This window comes from Neovison vison, chromosome 5, assembly GCF_020171115.1.
Source record: "Neovison vison isolate M4711 chromosome 5, ASM_NN_V1, whole genome shotgun sequence".
Classification (NCBI taxonomy): Eukaryota; Metazoa; Chordata; class Mammalia; order Carnivora; family Mustelidae; genus Neogale; species Neogale vison.
This window is the reverse complement of record NC_058095.1, coordinates 57,365,605-57,382,913: the sequence shown is the minus strand read 5'-3', so window position 1 is coordinate 57,382,913 and position 17,309 is coordinate 57,365,605. Positions and strand designations below refer to the sequence as shown.

Here is a 17,309-nt window from a genome sequence, read left to right as displayed (position 1 = left end):
GGAGAAAGGCCCTCTATTGGATTACAGAATGATAGCTAAGTTTTGTTTTTTTTTTTTAAAGATTTTATTTATTGGAGAGAGAGGGTGGGGGCAAGGGGCAGAGGGGGAGAAACTCAAGCAGGCTCCCCACTGAGCAGGGAGCCCAATGCGGGGCTTGATCCCAGGACCCCGGGATCATGACCTGAGCTAAACTCAGATGCCTGTAACTCCTGTTCTTTTTTTTTTTTTTTTTTTTTTTTTTATTTATTTATTTGATAGATAGAGATGACAAGTAGGCAGAGAGACAGGAGGAAGCAGGCTCTCCACAGAGCAGAGAACCCGATGCGGGGCTCGATCCTAGGACCCCGGGATCACGACCCAAGCCGAAGGCAGAGGCTTTAGCCCACTGAGCCCCCCAGGCGCCCCATAACTACTGTTCTTTAATGATGGCTCTTAGTTGTTAAAATTGGTTACCAGGATATCCTGTTTTAAGAAATCTGGGGAGAGGGGCATCTGGGTGGCTCATTCGGTTAAGCGTCTGCCTTCGGCTCCCGTCATGATCCCAGGGTCCTGCGATCGAGTCCTGTGTCAGGCTTCCTGCTCAGTGGGGAGTCTGCTTCTCCCTCTGCCTCTGCCCGCTGCTCTGCCTGCTTGTGCTTTCTGTCAAATAAATAAATACAATCTTAAAAAAAAAAATCTGGGGAGCCTCTAATGTTTAGAAGGATCTACATCAGAAATAACCTGGTGTTTTGACGTCCATGACCGGAAGACTCCCTGTGCGGGGGGCATATTGTCTAATGCTGAGAAAGGAAGTTTCTGGCACAGTCGTAGATGGGACTTGAGCCGTGTTGAGATCTGGACAGCTCAGCTAACCACTGGAGGGTGGGGAGTGTTCCTCCCTGTGTCCCGTGCCTCCCGAGCACGTCCCCACCCTTTCCACTGTGTGAAGAAGTCCTCCCCCACCCCAGCCTGTGTGCATGGCAAACATTTGTTCTTCTTTCTGGATCTGCCAATACAGTGCTCCACTTAGCATCTGGCCGTCCATCTAAGACTCCCACGGGAGGGTCCTTGTGACCCTGTTTTGCTCAGAAAATCACATTTGGTAGTGCGTTGTAATCCTTTCTTGAGGTCTAGAATACCGTGGTATCTGGAAACACCCGGGGTAATAGCCGTGTTTGTAAAACACAGATTTCTCTAAGCCCTGCGGTGCAGTTCTAACATGACATCCCGGGAACACAGCATCACTTTCTCCTGCTTTTCGTGGCCAGAACTAGCATCAGGCTTTCTTATACAGTTTCCTGTCACGGGTCATGATCAACGCACCTGTTAATATTCTTAACATCTTTTGTTTGTAAAAATCTGTCGTAGAGCCAGATTTGCGCGTAAAGACACAGAGCCAAGCACAGAGCCTATCACAGACTCTATAGTTAGCCTTTTGAAGATTATTTATTTATTTACTTATTTGACAGAGAGACAGTGAGAGAGGGAACACAAGCATGGGGAGTGGGGGAGGGAGAAGCAGGCTTCCCATGGAGCAGGGAGCCTGATGCATGGCTTGATCCCAGGATCCCAGGATCAGGACCCCAGTTGAAGGCAGACGCTTAAGGACTGAACCCCCAGGCGCCCCTAGTGGTTATTATTAGAACTGGCTGCCTTGCCTCCCTGGAACAAGGCAGAGTAGAAAGGAACAGAAGTGTAAGTATTACTGTCTTCATCGCAGTGTCCTGCTAGATTTCATTTCATGAAAACCCATTTGTTTTATTTTCAAAAATTCTCCACGTAGATTATGTGCCCTGCCCTCAGAGTTCTCTCCTGTGCTCCATGTGACCTTTCTTTCTCCTTCTGATCGCTTTATACACGCTAATTGTTTTCCTTTAGCAGAGCTCATGGGACCAAGAACAAAGCCAAGAAGGTTACAGGTGGCACCCACAATGGAAACAGAGGAGAATAAGACAAGTTTTTGTTTCGTATTTTCTGCTGAGGATTGGAGTGTAGACATGAGATTAACATACATCTGCTTTGTGTGTCTGTGTGTGTGTGTGTGTGTGTGTATGTGTATATGTGTAATGTCTTTTAGGGGGAACTTGAACGGCAACTTTTGCAAGCAAATCCAATTCTGGAATCATTTGGAAATGCGAAGACTGTGAAAAATGATAATTCATCTCGCTTCGTAAGTTTGAAAGCACCAGAAACCTTTTCATTTCTCTGACGTCTGGGTAGATGTCTGACGTGATTAACCAGCTGGAGTACTGCCTCTCCCTGGATTTTAGGGAGAGGCTAACAGACGTAGGCTAGACCAGTACTGCCTGGTAGAAACGTGACGAGTCGCATGGGATTTTCAATTTTCCAGTAGTGATTGTAGTGATATATTTACTGTATATAATTATATGTACGGATAATTGCCTTCAGGGCTGATCTGTAATGCTTGTCACGGGCTTGATGTGGCGGCAAAATGAGAGGCGTGTGGGGGACTTAGTGCACAGCACTGGGGTGTCCGTGGGTCCCAGACAGCGTTGGTGTTCAGTGTAGTCACTTGTCCCGTTCATACTCGCTGTTTCTTCAGGATAGGGACTCAGAATATTGGATCAGTACTGTGCCTTCTCTGTAAAAATTCTTCTTAGCTGTTGGGCTCTGTTAGTTCCTGGAGAGCGTCCCTTTCTCCATCTGTTGGACCATCAGTCCCAGAGTACCTGAGGCTGTCCTAGGCAATGGCCAGATCGGCCTTCCTGCAGAGACCCTGCACTCCCCGTCCAGCCACTCACAGTCGACACGTCGGTAGCAGACCTCCCTCCAGAGCCATATATGGCAAAACGGGGCCCCCCTGCCGTCCATCTTTTACCCTGAATTATAGTCCTCCAGATGTAATGACTGTTTCCACAGTGAGATCGGAGAGGGTCTTCAATTTCAGTTATTTCTACTTAAATCGTTGAGAGTTAATTCTCTGGGTTTGTTTTTGTTTTGTTTTGTTTTTTGTCCTTCCTGATATTAGAAGTATTTGTAGAAGTCCAGAGACTTCTATTCTGATGACTCTTTGATGGGTAGTTTGGGGAGAATCTAGTACCATTGGGATATACGGTTTAACTCTGAGAATGTGAAGTCATGGCGTTCACGTTGACTCTCTGGTGGCACAGAATGGGTGATTAGTGGAAGCTACCAGATACGGGCTCACAGAGGACCCAGTGAACCCACAGGTAGCCACATAACCCTCTGTCTGAGCCTACCAGGACTGCCATAAAGAGCACCCCAGAGTGGGGGCCCTGAACCGTAGAGCTAGATTTTCTCAGTCTTGAAGGCTGGAAGTCCATGACTGAAGTAGCGGCCGGGTTGGTTTTCTCTGTGGTCTCTTTCCTTGGCTTGTAGACGGCCACACAGACCTCCCTCTGCGTGCGCCTATGTCCTGTTCTCTTCTTGTAAGGACACCAGTCATGTGGGACTAGGGCCCTAGTGACCTCGTTTTAACTTAATTAGCTTTCTAAAGACCATGTCTCCAAATATAGTCCTGTTCTGAAGACAGGAACTCAGCTTAGGACTTCAAATAAGAATTCAGGGCGGGATGTGACTCAGCCCATGACACCCTCAGAGATAATTTTAAGTACAAGAGGCTTTCCCAAGTTAGGTACAAAATAGGGATCTATTTGTTTGGAATATCTCATAAGTAAGATAAATTTTGAAGATTCATTTAACCCAAGTTCGTTAGGTAATGATTTTAGCTTTTTACATACTGAGTGAGATGACAAATATACCTGTGTCGGCAGGAAGCGTGGCTGTGACTTTGGGGTTCATAAAAGATCTGGGACACCATGCGTCTTTGGTAGAGTTTTTATCTCCTAGATCATCAGCACTGAGCCTGAGCCACATTTAAATCCTAAATTCTTGCCTCTGAAAGCCTTGTGTTTGGTGGCCACGTTGTGGGATTGAAGATATGGCGAGCTACCAGCTTTGGCATGTGAATCTCTGTGAGGATTTATAAGGATTCTGAGTGGAAAATGTTTTATTTTACCACATAAATCAAGTTACCAGTCTATTCCCACCCCCACTGCCCCGAGCCACACTTGAAATTCAGGAGAAAGCATTTTGTGACGGTCTTCTCTTTGCCCGGCAAAGATAAACTGCAGCTAGCCCTTTGGTAAAGAATGTTGCGAGTCTGTTACTGAGTGGTCGGGATCCATCTACCTGCTGGTGATGTCGTGTTTGGGACAGATGGACAAATAATTCCGTGTTGGTTCCCTGTTGCCATGTAACAAGTTGTCCTCAGCCCAGTGACTTGAAACCTGTATCACCTCAGAGTGTCTGCGAGATGGTGGTTTTGACTCGGGGCCCCTCATGGAGGTGTTGCTAAGGTGGTATTGGCTGGGGCTACAGTCCTCAGAAGGCTTGTGAGGCGGGAGGATCTTCTTCTGAGCTGACTCAGGTGGCTTTTGGCAGGAAGCCTTGGTTCCTCACCTCAAGGAACCTTGGTTCCTCTCTGGAGGGATGCCCATTCCTGACGTGGCAGCTGGAGTTCCCCCAGAGCAGGTGGTCCAAGAAAGCAAGACAGAAGCTGCACGGTGTTCTTTATGACCTTGGAAGTCATCTAAGCCTTGGTACATCCAAGCCTTTGATGGATTTTACTGATCACAAAGACCAGCCCTGATACACGGTGGGAGGGGACTGCACAAATGCACTCTGACGGCAACACCGGACATTGGGGATTATTGGCGCCATCTTGGAAGTTGGCTACCACAGATCATTAGAGAGATTTCCATATTGACAGAGGCAGGCTGTGAGCTGTAATTTGCATTACTGTGAATCTGTGGCTCTCAATGGGAGACCCTTGGGGGACATTTGATAGTGTCTGGAGACATTTTTGGTTTGGTTCAGGTGACCGTAGTGGTACGCCTCTGGGATCTAGTGGGTAGAGGCCGGAGTTGCTCAGCATCCAACAGTGGACAGGACAGGCCCCGTGACCAAGAATTATGTAGCCCAAAATGCCATTTCTGTCGAGGTTGAGAAACCTCAGTTCAATTGGAGTCTAAATCAGGATCATCACTTTTTGGAATTTATTTGCAAAGTAATTACTATCCACGAGTCTCGTTCAAGCTTATTATTTACACATCCTCTGCCCAAGGTTGATAGAAGTAATTCTAGTAGGAACCTATTTTGTGTCCCACTGGCAGGAAGAATTTCTTTGTTTTCTTTCTTTTTTAATTTCTTAGTTTTCTAGCAGGATCGACTCCGGCGAGGCACTCCCATCTAATCTAGATCCTCGATAAACCCAGTTTCGGCTGGAGCACTTGTGCTCCTGGATTACAGTCTCAACTATACTCAGTCTAATCTGTTAAAAGTCAATCTTCTTTAAGAAAAGATTTTTCACTGAGGTAGTGTTCTCATAGAGCTAGTCGTTCAACGGGAGAAACAAAGGTATCATTGTGGGCTCTTAGAAAGTCAACTTTATGTCAACTTCAAGTCAACTTTATATCATTATACAGGATTTTTTAAAGATTCTATTTATTTATCTGACAGAGATCACAAGTAGGCAGAGAGGCAGGCAGAGGAAGAGGAGGAAGCAAGCTCCCCGCTGAGCAGAGAGCCTGATGTGGGGCTCAATCCCAGGACCTTGGGATCATGACCTGAGCCGAAGGCAGAGGCTTTAACCCACTGAGCCACCCAGGTGCCTCGCTATATAGGATTTTTTTTAAAGAGATAGCAGTAGCTAGCTACTAACCCATCCTGAGGCATTAACTGCACAAAACCACAGCAAGTAGTTGGTTTTAGTGGTTCCATAAAAAATGGTGAGGTAATCGGTTGTGCCAGGGGACAGGAACTCAGTTGGCTGCGGGCATCCCTTTGGCAAGTCCCAGTGGGTATAGCCAACACTTTGCTTCTCAGGCATTCGAGGGTAACTGGTGTGGACTCATCTTTCCGTCACATCTTCTAGAATTTAGATTTTGCTCTTAGGCCCCTCAGTTAACTACTGAGCTCCTGTCCTTTGCCAGGCACTGTGGTTCTCACGTTCTTTCCATTTGGATGTCTTAATGGAGCTCTCAGATTTCACACGTTCCAGTGGGACCTTTTCTATTCAAAAATCTGTTCCTTCCATCTTCTGTCAGGACGTGGTCCTAGCAGGTCACCCAGTTGTGCATGCATGAGATGAAATAAAGCCACAGAAACCCAGAGGAATAAAATAGCTAGGTATCCTCCTGTCCTCAGCCTGTCCTTGTGGCATGTGTCCAGACTGGAGCGAATCCTGTCAGCCACGCTTCTAGAATGCCTTTCAGATCTGTCCACGGTTCTCCTCCTGTCTCTCCTCAATACCCAGTGGGTCTAAAACCCCATCTGAGGTAGTTTCTCTGTGCACAGCGTCCTCTCGCCTTTCCTCACAGTCTGTGGGTGAGCTCTACCCTGTCCTGCTGGCGTGTGATGCCTCTCACAGTCAGGCCCATCTCCCTGCTCTTTGGGTCCTTAGTCCCTGGCACCATGCCAATGTATATACTCATCAATGTAAGTATAGAGTAGGCGCATATTTATGTTACAGTGTGTAAGTATACAGGAAGCGCATATTTATGTTACAGCGTGTAAGTATACAGTAGGCGCATATTTATGTTACCGCGTGGTTCCCTCCACTCTTGCTGGTGGAGCCCACCTTCATCCGGGTCTGTGCAGTTGAGCTCAGGGCGTCTTGCGTGGGCCAGACCCTCTGTTCCTCGGGGAACAGAGGGTTTGGGGAGTGGCATCCCACATCAGACTGGGAGGGAAAAGTGCCACCGAGAAGAAGCACGGGCGTGTAGAGTGGAGCCGGTGGAGTCATTTTGTATAGGACACAGGCTTGCGGTGAAAGTATTTGAAACCATCAACTCCGCAGGCTTTCGGATCCATTGGCTGCCATTCCTTTGATCTCGTAGAGACAAATCATTTCCTGAAAAAGCTTTTCTTTCAGAGATGCGGGCATCTGGTTCGTGTTAGAGGGGACTCCAAGGAGAGCTTTACCCTCAGGAAAGAGCCGTTCCCAGTTAGGCCCGTTGTGTTTCTGGGGAAGCCACACGCATTCCAGATGGGAGATTTACGTCAAGTGAGCTAGCTCTTGTCCTGAAACCCTGAGAGCAGGGGCTCCGGTTTCTGACCGGCAGGGGTGGGCCCGTCTTCCGCCAGGGAGTCCCTCTCTGTATTTGGCCATTCTGCATTTTCCCGCCAAGTGGAGTCACTTGGGCGGTCGCCCGTATCGTGCACTTTTGCGTCAGGAGAGCTCGGTCACGCTCCTGTGTCCTCGCCGGCCTTCGTTAGCAAGCAGGCCCTCGGAACAGTTTTGTAAGAAAGCCGAACACAGTCCCCGCTCATCCCGTAAGACCCCCCCGAACTGAAGAACTGTGACCGTGTCAGAGACTGAGTGTGGCCTCCAGCAGGAAACAGGCACGCGGCCATATCACCTGGAGCCTGAGGCAGCCCTCCCGACACACCCCGTGGCCTCTGGGCCTATCTAGAGTCTTAGCACCTTGTTCACACCAGCCTGGGGGTGTCCGTGTACTTCCAGTCTGTCCCTGTCACCCCAGCAATCCTCACATCCATTTTCTAAGGAACGAGACCCCTTCCCTCAACCTGCTTTGCTCATGATAGAAGCTTCTGGTGCAGTTTGGAGACGCACACCCATCACCTGGCCTTGGGTGAAAGCCAGCCTGTTGCTTCCCGAATGGGTTTCTCATTTTGGGCAACAGCTGCCCCCAGAGGGGCCGACAGGGGCCACTTCAGGTTGCCGCCAGCCAGAAGGATCTGTCTCTTGAAAATCACAGCGTGGTTTCTCTTGTGGCCAAGAGGGCAAATCCCACTGTGATGTGTCACGGGCTCCTGCCGCTCACGGTGGTTCTGGTTCCAAGAGGTTAAAGAAAACGAGCACAGAACCTCCCTTTAGTCACCATTCAGCTGGCAGCCGGCTCATAAGCTGTCAGTTCCCTCAGCTCAAGTGACGCTCCTCCTCTGAGACTTCCTCTGTGTCCCCGTGGCCCCTGCTGGCCCTCTAGAGGTGCCCTACCGCGGCATCCTTCAGGTGTCAAAAGAGCACGACCTCCCGAGTCTGCTTCCATTGGAGGCAGGGGGCATTAGGTCAGCCTCTCTCAAGGCCATGGTCATAGGATTCATGTAAAGTGAGGCTTTCGGGTCACATGAGGTAGGGTACCTCCCCCCCTACCCAGGAGCCCCACGTGCCTTCTCGTTGCTAGTCCTGGTTTTCCTGGCTCAGTTTGTGGTTTTCAAAATTGGAAAATTGGGTGAGTTCTTTATGAACGATCATCATCTGGAACAAAAAAATGTAATCAGGTATTGATTTTAATGAATTCTCCCTTTGTGTTTAGTTCCAAAAGTCAGCGTTACCGCAGCATTACTCAGCCCATACTGTCCAGAATTTGTGGTGGCATCCCAATACTGACGGCTCCGTTTATGTACTTAAAGCACGTATTTATGCAATAAATGTAGGATATAAAGGGGCGTAGCGTGTAAGAGGCTGGGAGAGAGGACTGGATACCCAGCAGAGAGTGTAGCCCACGTGTGTAATCTGTTCATAGGAAATAGGAGGAATGATGTTTAATTATATTTTTTTGTTGGTGTTTATCCAAGGGATCCTAAGAGATCCTTATTTATAAAAATAAGGCTGAGATAAATCTTGCATCCAGTAAAATTCACCCTTTTAAGTGTACAGTTAGGGTTAGACAAATGTGTTCCGTAGTGAAGCCAGCCCCGTGGCCCAGGGAGACTATTTCCTTCACTCCAGGAACCTTCCTTTCACCTTCATGTCGTCTGGTCCCTCCGCCTGCCCCAGCCCTGGGAACCCCTGATCAGTTTTGGCTCTGTGGTCTGTTTTCTTTAGGACGTCCAATAAATGGAATCCCAGAATACATAGCATTTTATGTCTGGTTCCTTTCATACAACATTGTGGGGTTTTTGGACCCATCCACGTTGGTGGGTGTTTCTCTGGTCCCTTTATATCACTCAGTAAATTCCACCGTGTGACCGTACCGCAGTTTCTTTATCCGTTCACCACCCGGTGGGCATTTTGGGTTGTTGCCCTTGGAGGGCCATCGCGAATAAAGTGGCTTTGGACATTCGCGTGCAAGTCTCGATGTGGACACGTGCTTTTGCTTCTCTTGGGTGACTCCCCAGGAAAGAGATCGCTGGCACATATGGTAACATACCGTTCACTTACACAAAACCCGCAGACTTTTCCAAAGTGGCTGCGCCATTTTGTCTTCTTACTGGGGTCGTGGGAGAGTTCTAGCTCTTCCGTCTCATTGCTGGTCTTTCTTCAAAATGTTGCCTGTTTTGGCAGGGTATGTACTAGTGTCTCTTTATGCTCATTTCATTCTGCATTTCTCTAATAACTCTTGGCACTGAGCATCCTTTCCTGTACGACTGTTTACCTGTCGTCTTTGATGAAATAATCTCTTTGGATATTTTACCCAGTGTTTTTCTTGGCTTGTCTTGTTCTTGAATTGTAAGAGTATTTTTTTTAATATGTTCTGGGAATAAGTCTTTTACCAGGTAGTACTTTGCAGATATTCTCTGCTAGTCTGTGGTTTCCCTGTTCGTTTTCTTCGCGGTGTCTTCTGAAAACAGAAGCTTAAGGTTCTCATGAAATCCACTTTATCAGATTCTATTTGCTGAACTCTAAATGTTCATCTCTTTGCATTCTTTCTAAGAAGTTTTTTATTTTCTACTTTAAGATTATAAAGATTCTCTCCTGTTTCCTTTGCAAGTTTTCTGGTTTTAGCTCCTGCTTCTAGGGCTAAAATTCTGAAGAGTTCACTTTTTATATGGTGTGAGGAAGGGTCTAGGTTCTTTTGATTTCATTCTGTGTATTTTTCAGGCACCATTTTGGGAAAAGCTTGGTCCTTTTTCTGTTAAATTATCTTGGGACCTTTTGTTGAAGGCAAATTGACCGTGTGTGTGTGCTCTGTTTCTGGACTCCCTTCCGATGCTCTGATCCGTATCTCCTTATGGACCTACCCATACCAACCAACCTGTCCTAATGAACTTACAGCTTTTTGAAATCCAGTGGTGTGAGTCCTTGAGGCTCTGCTCCTCTTTCTCAACACCGCTGTGACTTTCTTAGGTCCTTTCCGTTTCCCTGTAAATCTTTGAATCAGCTTGTCCAATGGCCCAAGGAAAGCCCTTCAGTCCCTTGACCGTTCTGTAACAAGCAAGCATAGAGGCCAGCAAATAAACCATTTGTCGCCATTTGTCAGGTTTGTGGTTTTGCAAGACATTTAATTCATGAGATACTTGTTTTTATTTGCTTTTTCATTTTTATGATCACTTTACTGGTTTTGGTGTTCAGGATTACGATAACTTTATGAAATGAACGGTGAAATAATCACTGTTTTCTGTTTCTTTAGAATAGTTATATTTAGTCACGCCATTAAATTTTTCTTAGGAATTTGCAAAACTGTTTCATCAGACCAATCCATCATTTTAGAAAAAGTAATTATATTTCATTTTTAATGATTATGATCTATTCAAGTTTTCTCTCTCTCTTTTTTTTTTTTCCTTGAATAGATTTCCATTTTCCTAGGAAATTCTATTATTCCGGTTTTTTTCAAGCCTGTCATGATAGGGCCAGATACAGTGTTCCTTCAATGCTGCGAAATCTTATCTCAGATTATGTAAAAGAATTTTTTTCTGAGTTCGAAATGATTAGGGTCTCATTTTTATTATACTAAAGCCCAGGAAGGTAACCGTCTTGTTGCTGCTTTGGGGAAATTTACAGAAATTTGGGGAAATTTTCCTTCCCTTTCTCTTTGGGGTGATATTTACGACCCATTTTTGTAAGCAACTCACAGATACTTGGCGGGGCACAGTGGTTTGTCACTTTGTTTATATTCTCTGTGTCCTTACTTGTTTTTAACTGTTATGGTTTCTTTTCAGGGCAAGTTTATTCGGATCAACTTTGATGTCACTGGGTACATCGTTGGGGCCAATATTGAAACGTGTATCCTTTTCGTAACGGCATCCTCCAAACTCAAGAGTGATGCCCTCTCTGGCCAGCCTTGGGGCGAGCCCCTGTATATCCCTTCGGTCTCCCAGACGATTGGACGGAAGCCTGAAGAGGTCATGACTCAGTCAGGTACTCAGTGTTAACTCCCAGGTGTTGTTCTGCTGGTGGTGGTTGTTTGAACACTGGGTCCTGCCCTGTTCACGTGGCCAGGGCCATGGAGAGTCCCGCTGAGCTGAGGACTGCCTGCTCGTGAGCCAGGAAAGGCTGCTACGATGCACTCCGGTGCATGCCATCCTACAGAACCACTCTTCAGTGGGGTGAGGGGGTGGCCCCTTTTGACTGTCTGCTCCTGGTATCCGTGGGATGGGCATGTGCCCCCCAAAACAAGCCCCACGAGCATGCAGAGTTCAAGTCATTTCAGTGAATGTTCAGGAGACAACCAGAGGAAAAACAAATGTCAACTACATAGAATCATCCGAGGAAATGTCACAGGCCTAGAGCGGACCTCAGGAGTGGTAACTCAGTATAGAATCAATTTGAGTAAAGTAATAATACAGATGATTCTGAATGATGGTATATCGGTTAGGAAGGATCCAGGCGACAATTCTCTGCTCCTTCTGGCAAGTATGAGAGATCCCATGATAGACATACATGTTTCAGTCCCTCAGATAAGGGAGAGATCAACGTTTTCCCATTAATTCAGAATTGTAGTTTACGTCTCTGAATACGCTCAGAGCTAGAAAACAGAAAAATCGCTTGCGAAATGACGGGTATGGATTTGGGAGTTTTCTTCGCATCGGTCTGCTAAGGCATTCGTGCAGACGTATGTTCCGCCAAATGTGGAGGCTGTGTTTGGGTTGATCTAATTGAAAATCTAGCTGTATGGCATATATAGAATTAATTCACTTGGTGAAGTCTCAGATCCGCGCCCCGGGTGCCCAGGCAGGTGTGCCGTGGTGCGGGTGGCAGGAGCGGGCTGGGGGTGAGCAGGTGCCGAGTGGGAACCCCAGGTGGGGTTGCTCCCAGCCGGCTCTGGAGAAGCAGCAAGAGCAGGCCAATAGCTGATTGGGTCAGGGCTATCTCTGGTGTTTGGAAAGTCCGAGCAACACTGTGGCTGTCAAGGGCCTCCCCCCCCACCCACCCAACCCCCGCAGCGTGAGGCTTTCCGAGAGGGGCTCTCAGAGAACGCAGGGTCAATTGTGTGGGTTATGGGGTCCAACCGAGCTCTGATTCCTGACTCTGCCACTGTGCTATTTTAATCCCCTTTGTGCTTTGGTTTCCTTGTTCCTGAGATTGTATAAACTGCTGGAAGACTTTCCTGCTTTCAGCCGCTCTACTTCCTTTCATAGAAACTTCTTAGAGTTCCTGGTTTGGTGCTGTGTTCTTTGAATATAACCCAGATTAGGGGCCGGTGGGGCAGAGGGGGGCTCGGGCAGCACCCTGACCTTTAAGTTTCCTCCCTCTGCGATCCTCAGAGATGAGGAAGGGACGTAAATGCGTCATTTTCCTTTTTCACTCACAAGTTTTAATCGTTCAGAATGGTTCATCGCAGGAGGGCTAATAGATATCCAACAAAGTGTTTTACAACCTAAATTTGTGTAGACACTGAGAGAGGGCTGGCCACCTCTGCAATTGGATCCTTAACCATCTTTGCTCAGACCTTCTGGAAAAATCTCGTGCTGTTCGTCAAGCAAAAGATGAGCGTACTTTTCATATCTTTTACCAGTTACTGTCCGGAGCAGGAGAACACCTAAAGTGTAAGTTACAAAGTTTCTCACTATTTTCTATTTATTGGAATATGTTTTTTTATATTAAGTTTTTTTGAAAGAGAGCAAACGTTTTGGGGAAACGGTACAGCCGACCCTTGGTCAGGACAGGGCTGGAGGCACCACACCCCCCATCGTCACAAATTCACAAGTAACTTGTGACTCCCCCACAGCCTAACTACCTGTAGCCAACTGTTGAGGAGAAGGCTTTCCTACAACCGGCCCGTTAGCATGTGTTTTACATGTCATATGCTCTATTCTTTACAATAAAGCAAACTAGAGAAGGAAACACTGAGGAAATCCCACACAGCAAAATGGAAATGAGACTGAACTTCCATGCCATGCGAGAGATACTCAATTTTAAGTAGCAGTTCTGTGGGCGGTGTTACCTTAGCTTCTATATGTTTTTTTTCTTTAAAAGAAGTTTTAGGGGCACCTGGGTGGCTCAGTTGGTTAAGCATCTGCCTTCGGTTCAGGTCATGATCCTGGGGTCCTGGGATCAAGTCCCAAATCGGGCTCCCTGCTCAGCAGGGAGCCTGCTTCTCCCTCTCCCTCAGCCCCTCCCCTTGCTTGTGCTCTCTCTTTCTCTCTCAGATGAATAAAGATTCAAAATTAGAAGCTTTAAATTAGACAAAGAATTTTTTTTTGAGTTCTGTTTCAACATTTGTAAGCATAAAAAGTAAGAACAAATAAAATTACGTTCAGTAAATATTTTTATTCCCAGGTTTACAACTAAACACTTACGTATGCTTCCACAAGTACCAGAAGGAACTTAGAGTAGACTTTTGTTTATTTTATCTCGAAGCCTGAGGACTGGAAGCTCTGGGACCCGGTGGGGGCCAAGTTCCCGATCAGAAGTTTGCTGGATCAGAGGTCTTTGAGGGCGAGGGGAGGATGTACAACTTCCTGATTTTTTCTGAGTCTCGAATTCAGGGCTTGTTCCATGTGACCATTACGTGTGTTATCCAGGGATCCCAACAGACATGGGCCTCGTACTCCCATCTGTCACCCAGGGCTCAGGTTCTTGCTAACCACACACACCTGCGAAAGCATTCAGCCCAGAAACGAGAGTGAGACCTGCAGGGAAAAAATGAGCCACAAAAGGTCTGCTTGGCAGAAAGTCTGCAGGAGAGCACGTGGGAACATGGAGGGTGGGGCTCAGGAGCCCGTCTGTTCCTGTCCCCCCTGAGAAACACCCACCTCTCGAGAAACACACTTCTCGAAAGGGAGCGTTCTGTTCTGATCCACGGTCCCTAAAACGCAAGTGATCAATGCAGCAGCCATTAGAATAGTCTGTTGTACACACAGGTTGTGTGGCCCTCGCAAAGGCAAACTTACCCCAGACAGACGGCTTGGAGAAAGAGTTTCGGGGCGCTGGTCGGGCCAGTGGTCTGGGTCTGTACCTTCCACGTCTGGACGACAGACAGCCATCACTTCCGGCTGCCGATTTCATAGAGCCTGTAAACCACCATCCCCAAAACTCCCGGTTGCAATTTTTAGCTGACCCCCTTATTTTCCCTCTCTGACGTAGATGTTGGAGAACTATGTGTTTTAAGATTATTTATTTGACAGAGGGAGACGCAGTGAGAGAGAGAACACAAGCAGGGGTTGTGGGAGAGAGAGAAGCAGGCTTCCCACTGAGCAGGGAGCCCAAGGCAGGACTCGATCCCAGGACCCCAAGACCATAACCTGAGCCAAAGGCAGACACTTAATGACTGAGCCCCCACCACCCTGGGCGCCCCAACTGTGTGGTTTTGAAATGCGTCTACGAAGAGAGAAAAAGCATGGCAGGAAGTATGTGTGTTGGTGGGGAGGACACGAGCCACTGCTCCCTGTGACCGGCCATGGGCTCCTTGGGGCAGGGGGGATGTACACCATATCCCATTCTCTTTCCTTGCAGCGGATTTGCTCCTGGAAGGGTTTAATAACTACAGATTCCTCTCGAATGGCTACATCCCCATCCCGGGACAGCAAGACAAGGATAATTTCCAGGAGACCATGGAGGCAATGCACATCATGGGTTTCTCTCACGAGGAGATTCTGTGTATGTGGGCTTTCCCTGCCAGGCTGCCGCCCCTTCGATGAGACGTACCCACGGGGGGTGAGGGACATAGCCCCAAAAACAACCAAGCGAATCACAGGAACCGCCCCGATCCTACAAATTCCCTACGGGACCCACGTTGCCGAAAAGTTCTGTGTAGCTGTTTTTAGCACAAGATAAATGAGGATCTGTCTCTGCTACATTTTGAAGCAATAATTTTTGTTTTTTTCTTTTCACATCCATATAAAGCAATGCTTAAAGTAGTGTCTTCGGTGCTACAGTTCGGAAATATTTCTTTCAAAAAGGAGCGGAATACGGATCAAGCGTCCATGCCGGAAAATACAGGTTCGTGGACCAGTGCGGGTTTTGTTTCTGGTGCGTTCCTGTGGTGACGCCGTGTCGTGTGGTCCGTCGTGCTGTCCTTTGGGCATGTGGGCGGTTTGCATGGGAAGGAGCTTGTGCAACGCTCCTCCGAGCCGTCTGGAATGGAGCGTCCGCCGAGTGAGTCCCTGAGTGAGGGAGGAGCTGGGGTGGCAGCAGACACACTGTCCCAGCCCTGGGTGGGGGGCCGGGGGGAATGTAGGGTACTGGGGCCAGGACAGCATATACTGTAGACCCCACGCAGCTCATCTGAACGGGACTGTAGGTACAAGTTCTGGCCCGTTGTTCCCCTGCTGGGAAGAGAGGCCCCATGTTGCCAAATATTGATATTTTTCAAGGAAATCTATCTTTTACAATGAGATCTCCAGCTTTGACATGTTAAACACAGTTTTAAGCCTGGGCATCCTCCGTGGGTTCCGAGGCTCTGGGACTTAGTTAAGCAGCCCGGAGTAAGGATCTGCGGCCTGTCTCGGACTGAGTGGGATTCACTGGAAAGGACGCAGACCCAAACCTTGTCCTTCGTGAAGCCTTGCTCAGCCCGTGTCCGGATAAGGCTTCTTACTGAGTAGGTCGCGACTAGGCCCAGGTGAAGGTTTCGTACTTAGGAGATTTGTCACGCCCTAGTTGCACAGAAGCTCTGTCATCTGCTTGGGATGAACGTGATGGAGTTTACCCGGGCCATCCTCACGCCCCGAATCAAGGTCGGCCGAGACTACGTGCAGAAAGCCCAGACCAAGGAGCAGGTGAGCTCCCGCTGTGGGCACACATCTGTCTGAAAGACGCACCGTTGCCTGGAGACCTTCCCGATCATGGGTGTTCCTTGGTGCCATGTATCGTCCTGCTCTCGTACCCTTTCCTCTTTTTCAGAAACATTTTAAAGGGACTGTTTGTTTAAAAAGCAAATGTGAAATGTCGCTTTTGGGCTCCCGCGGGGAAACCGGTCGTCCGCCTTGGGGGCGCGGCCACAGTGGGGGCTCTCGGCTCCCCGGCCCCCATGCGAGTGGCCCAGCGCCAAGATTTTGGGGGTTGGATGCACCCGTTTCATGGCCAGCTCCTTTCAGATGGGGGCCGATTCGCAGACCCCCGTGGGCGTCGTGAGGGCTCTCTTTATTCCCGGGCACCTTCGCCCATCCCCAAAACCAGTTATCGCCAGTTTCATTGTACCAAAACCCCCGGTGCTACGGGAAAGTGATACGAGATTTGGTAGCAAATGCTCTTGGGTTTGGGGAGCCCATGAAACTCCAGGTGACCCTAGGACTGCGTTGTTGAGATCGCTTCCAGAATTAAAGGTTGGTGTCGTCTGATCACAGGCGGATTTTGCGGTAGAGGCCTTGGCAAAAGCGACGTACGAGCGGCTCTTCCGCTGGCTCGTTCACCGGATCAACAAAGCTCTAGATAGGACCAAGCGTCAGGGCGCATCCTTCATCGGAATCCTGGATATCGCTGGATTCGAGATATTTGAGGTATGTCTCTCCGTCTCCGTCTCTCTCGCTCTTTCCTCCCCTCCCCCTGCTGTCTTATCTGTTCCTCTTTGAGTCTGTGTTCATGCCAGCCCCTGTGACCCTGGTGCAGTCCCCGCCTTTCTAGTCGAGTCCAGCAGGGGTGCTGTGAGGAAGACCTGGGGGATGGAGGGAGAGGGGGCGCCGCTTGAGAAGCGGAGTCTCGGGAGGGGTCTTGGCAGTTAACAGGGGAGGACCCTTGGAGGAGGAGAAGCCCCCAGTATGATGAGAGCGAGCCCAGTGGTCTTGTAGGGGAGAGAATCGCCAAGTGTTAGAAACTGCTAGAAAGCCAGCGTGGCTCAGACCACAGCTGCCGGGAGGGACAAGGAGGAACAGACACGGACGAGGAACCGCGGAAGATTGTGCTCTGTGTCCCAGAGATCCAGCCGTAGCGTCTGACGGTGCTGTCTGTCTCTCTCACTGTCGCTCTGAATGGGTTCGTCCACACACTCGGCATCCGTCCCTCCCGGGTGTGGAGACCCACGTCTGTGAAAGTTGCAAGAAGGACGGTAGTTTTGATCTCCTAAAAACGTGTCTCTTGGATGCTCAGGTACAAATACTAAATCGCACACTTTGGGGATGCGTGTTGCCCTTGGCCGCGACTGGGTGGTGAGCCGTCTTGCTTGAAAAGGAACTTTAAAATGCTCGGTCTCTCCTGATGAGATCTGAATGTTAGCGGTCCAAGC

The 17,309-nt window shown here is 48.4% G+C and overlaps 1 protein-coding gene across 6 annotated transcripts in view; it reads left to right on the top strand.

Annotated features, from left to right (window-relative positions):
- MYH10 (myosin heavy chain 10) overlaps positions 1–17,309 on the top strand; it is a 119,649-nt gene that overhangs the window by 47,192 nt on the left and 55,148 nt on the right. For all 6 annotated transcript variants that reach the window (XM_044249067.1, XM_044249071.1, XM_044249066.1 and 3 more), the window contains exons 6-12: positions 2,057–2,149; positions 10,867–10,930; positions 12,595–12,693; positions 14,603–14,746; positions 14,993–15,088; positions 15,749–15,867; positions 16,435–16,587. In XM_044249067.1, the coding sequence (XP_044105002.1) occupies positions 2,057–2,149; positions 10,867–10,930; positions 12,595–12,693; positions 14,603–14,746; positions 14,993–15,088; positions 15,749–15,867; positions 16,435–16,587 (768 nt within the window). The remainder of the gene's footprint in view (positions 1–2,056; positions 2,150–10,866; positions 10,931–12,594; positions 12,694–14,602; positions 14,747–14,992; positions 15,089–15,748; positions 15,868–16,434; positions 16,588–17,309) is intronic.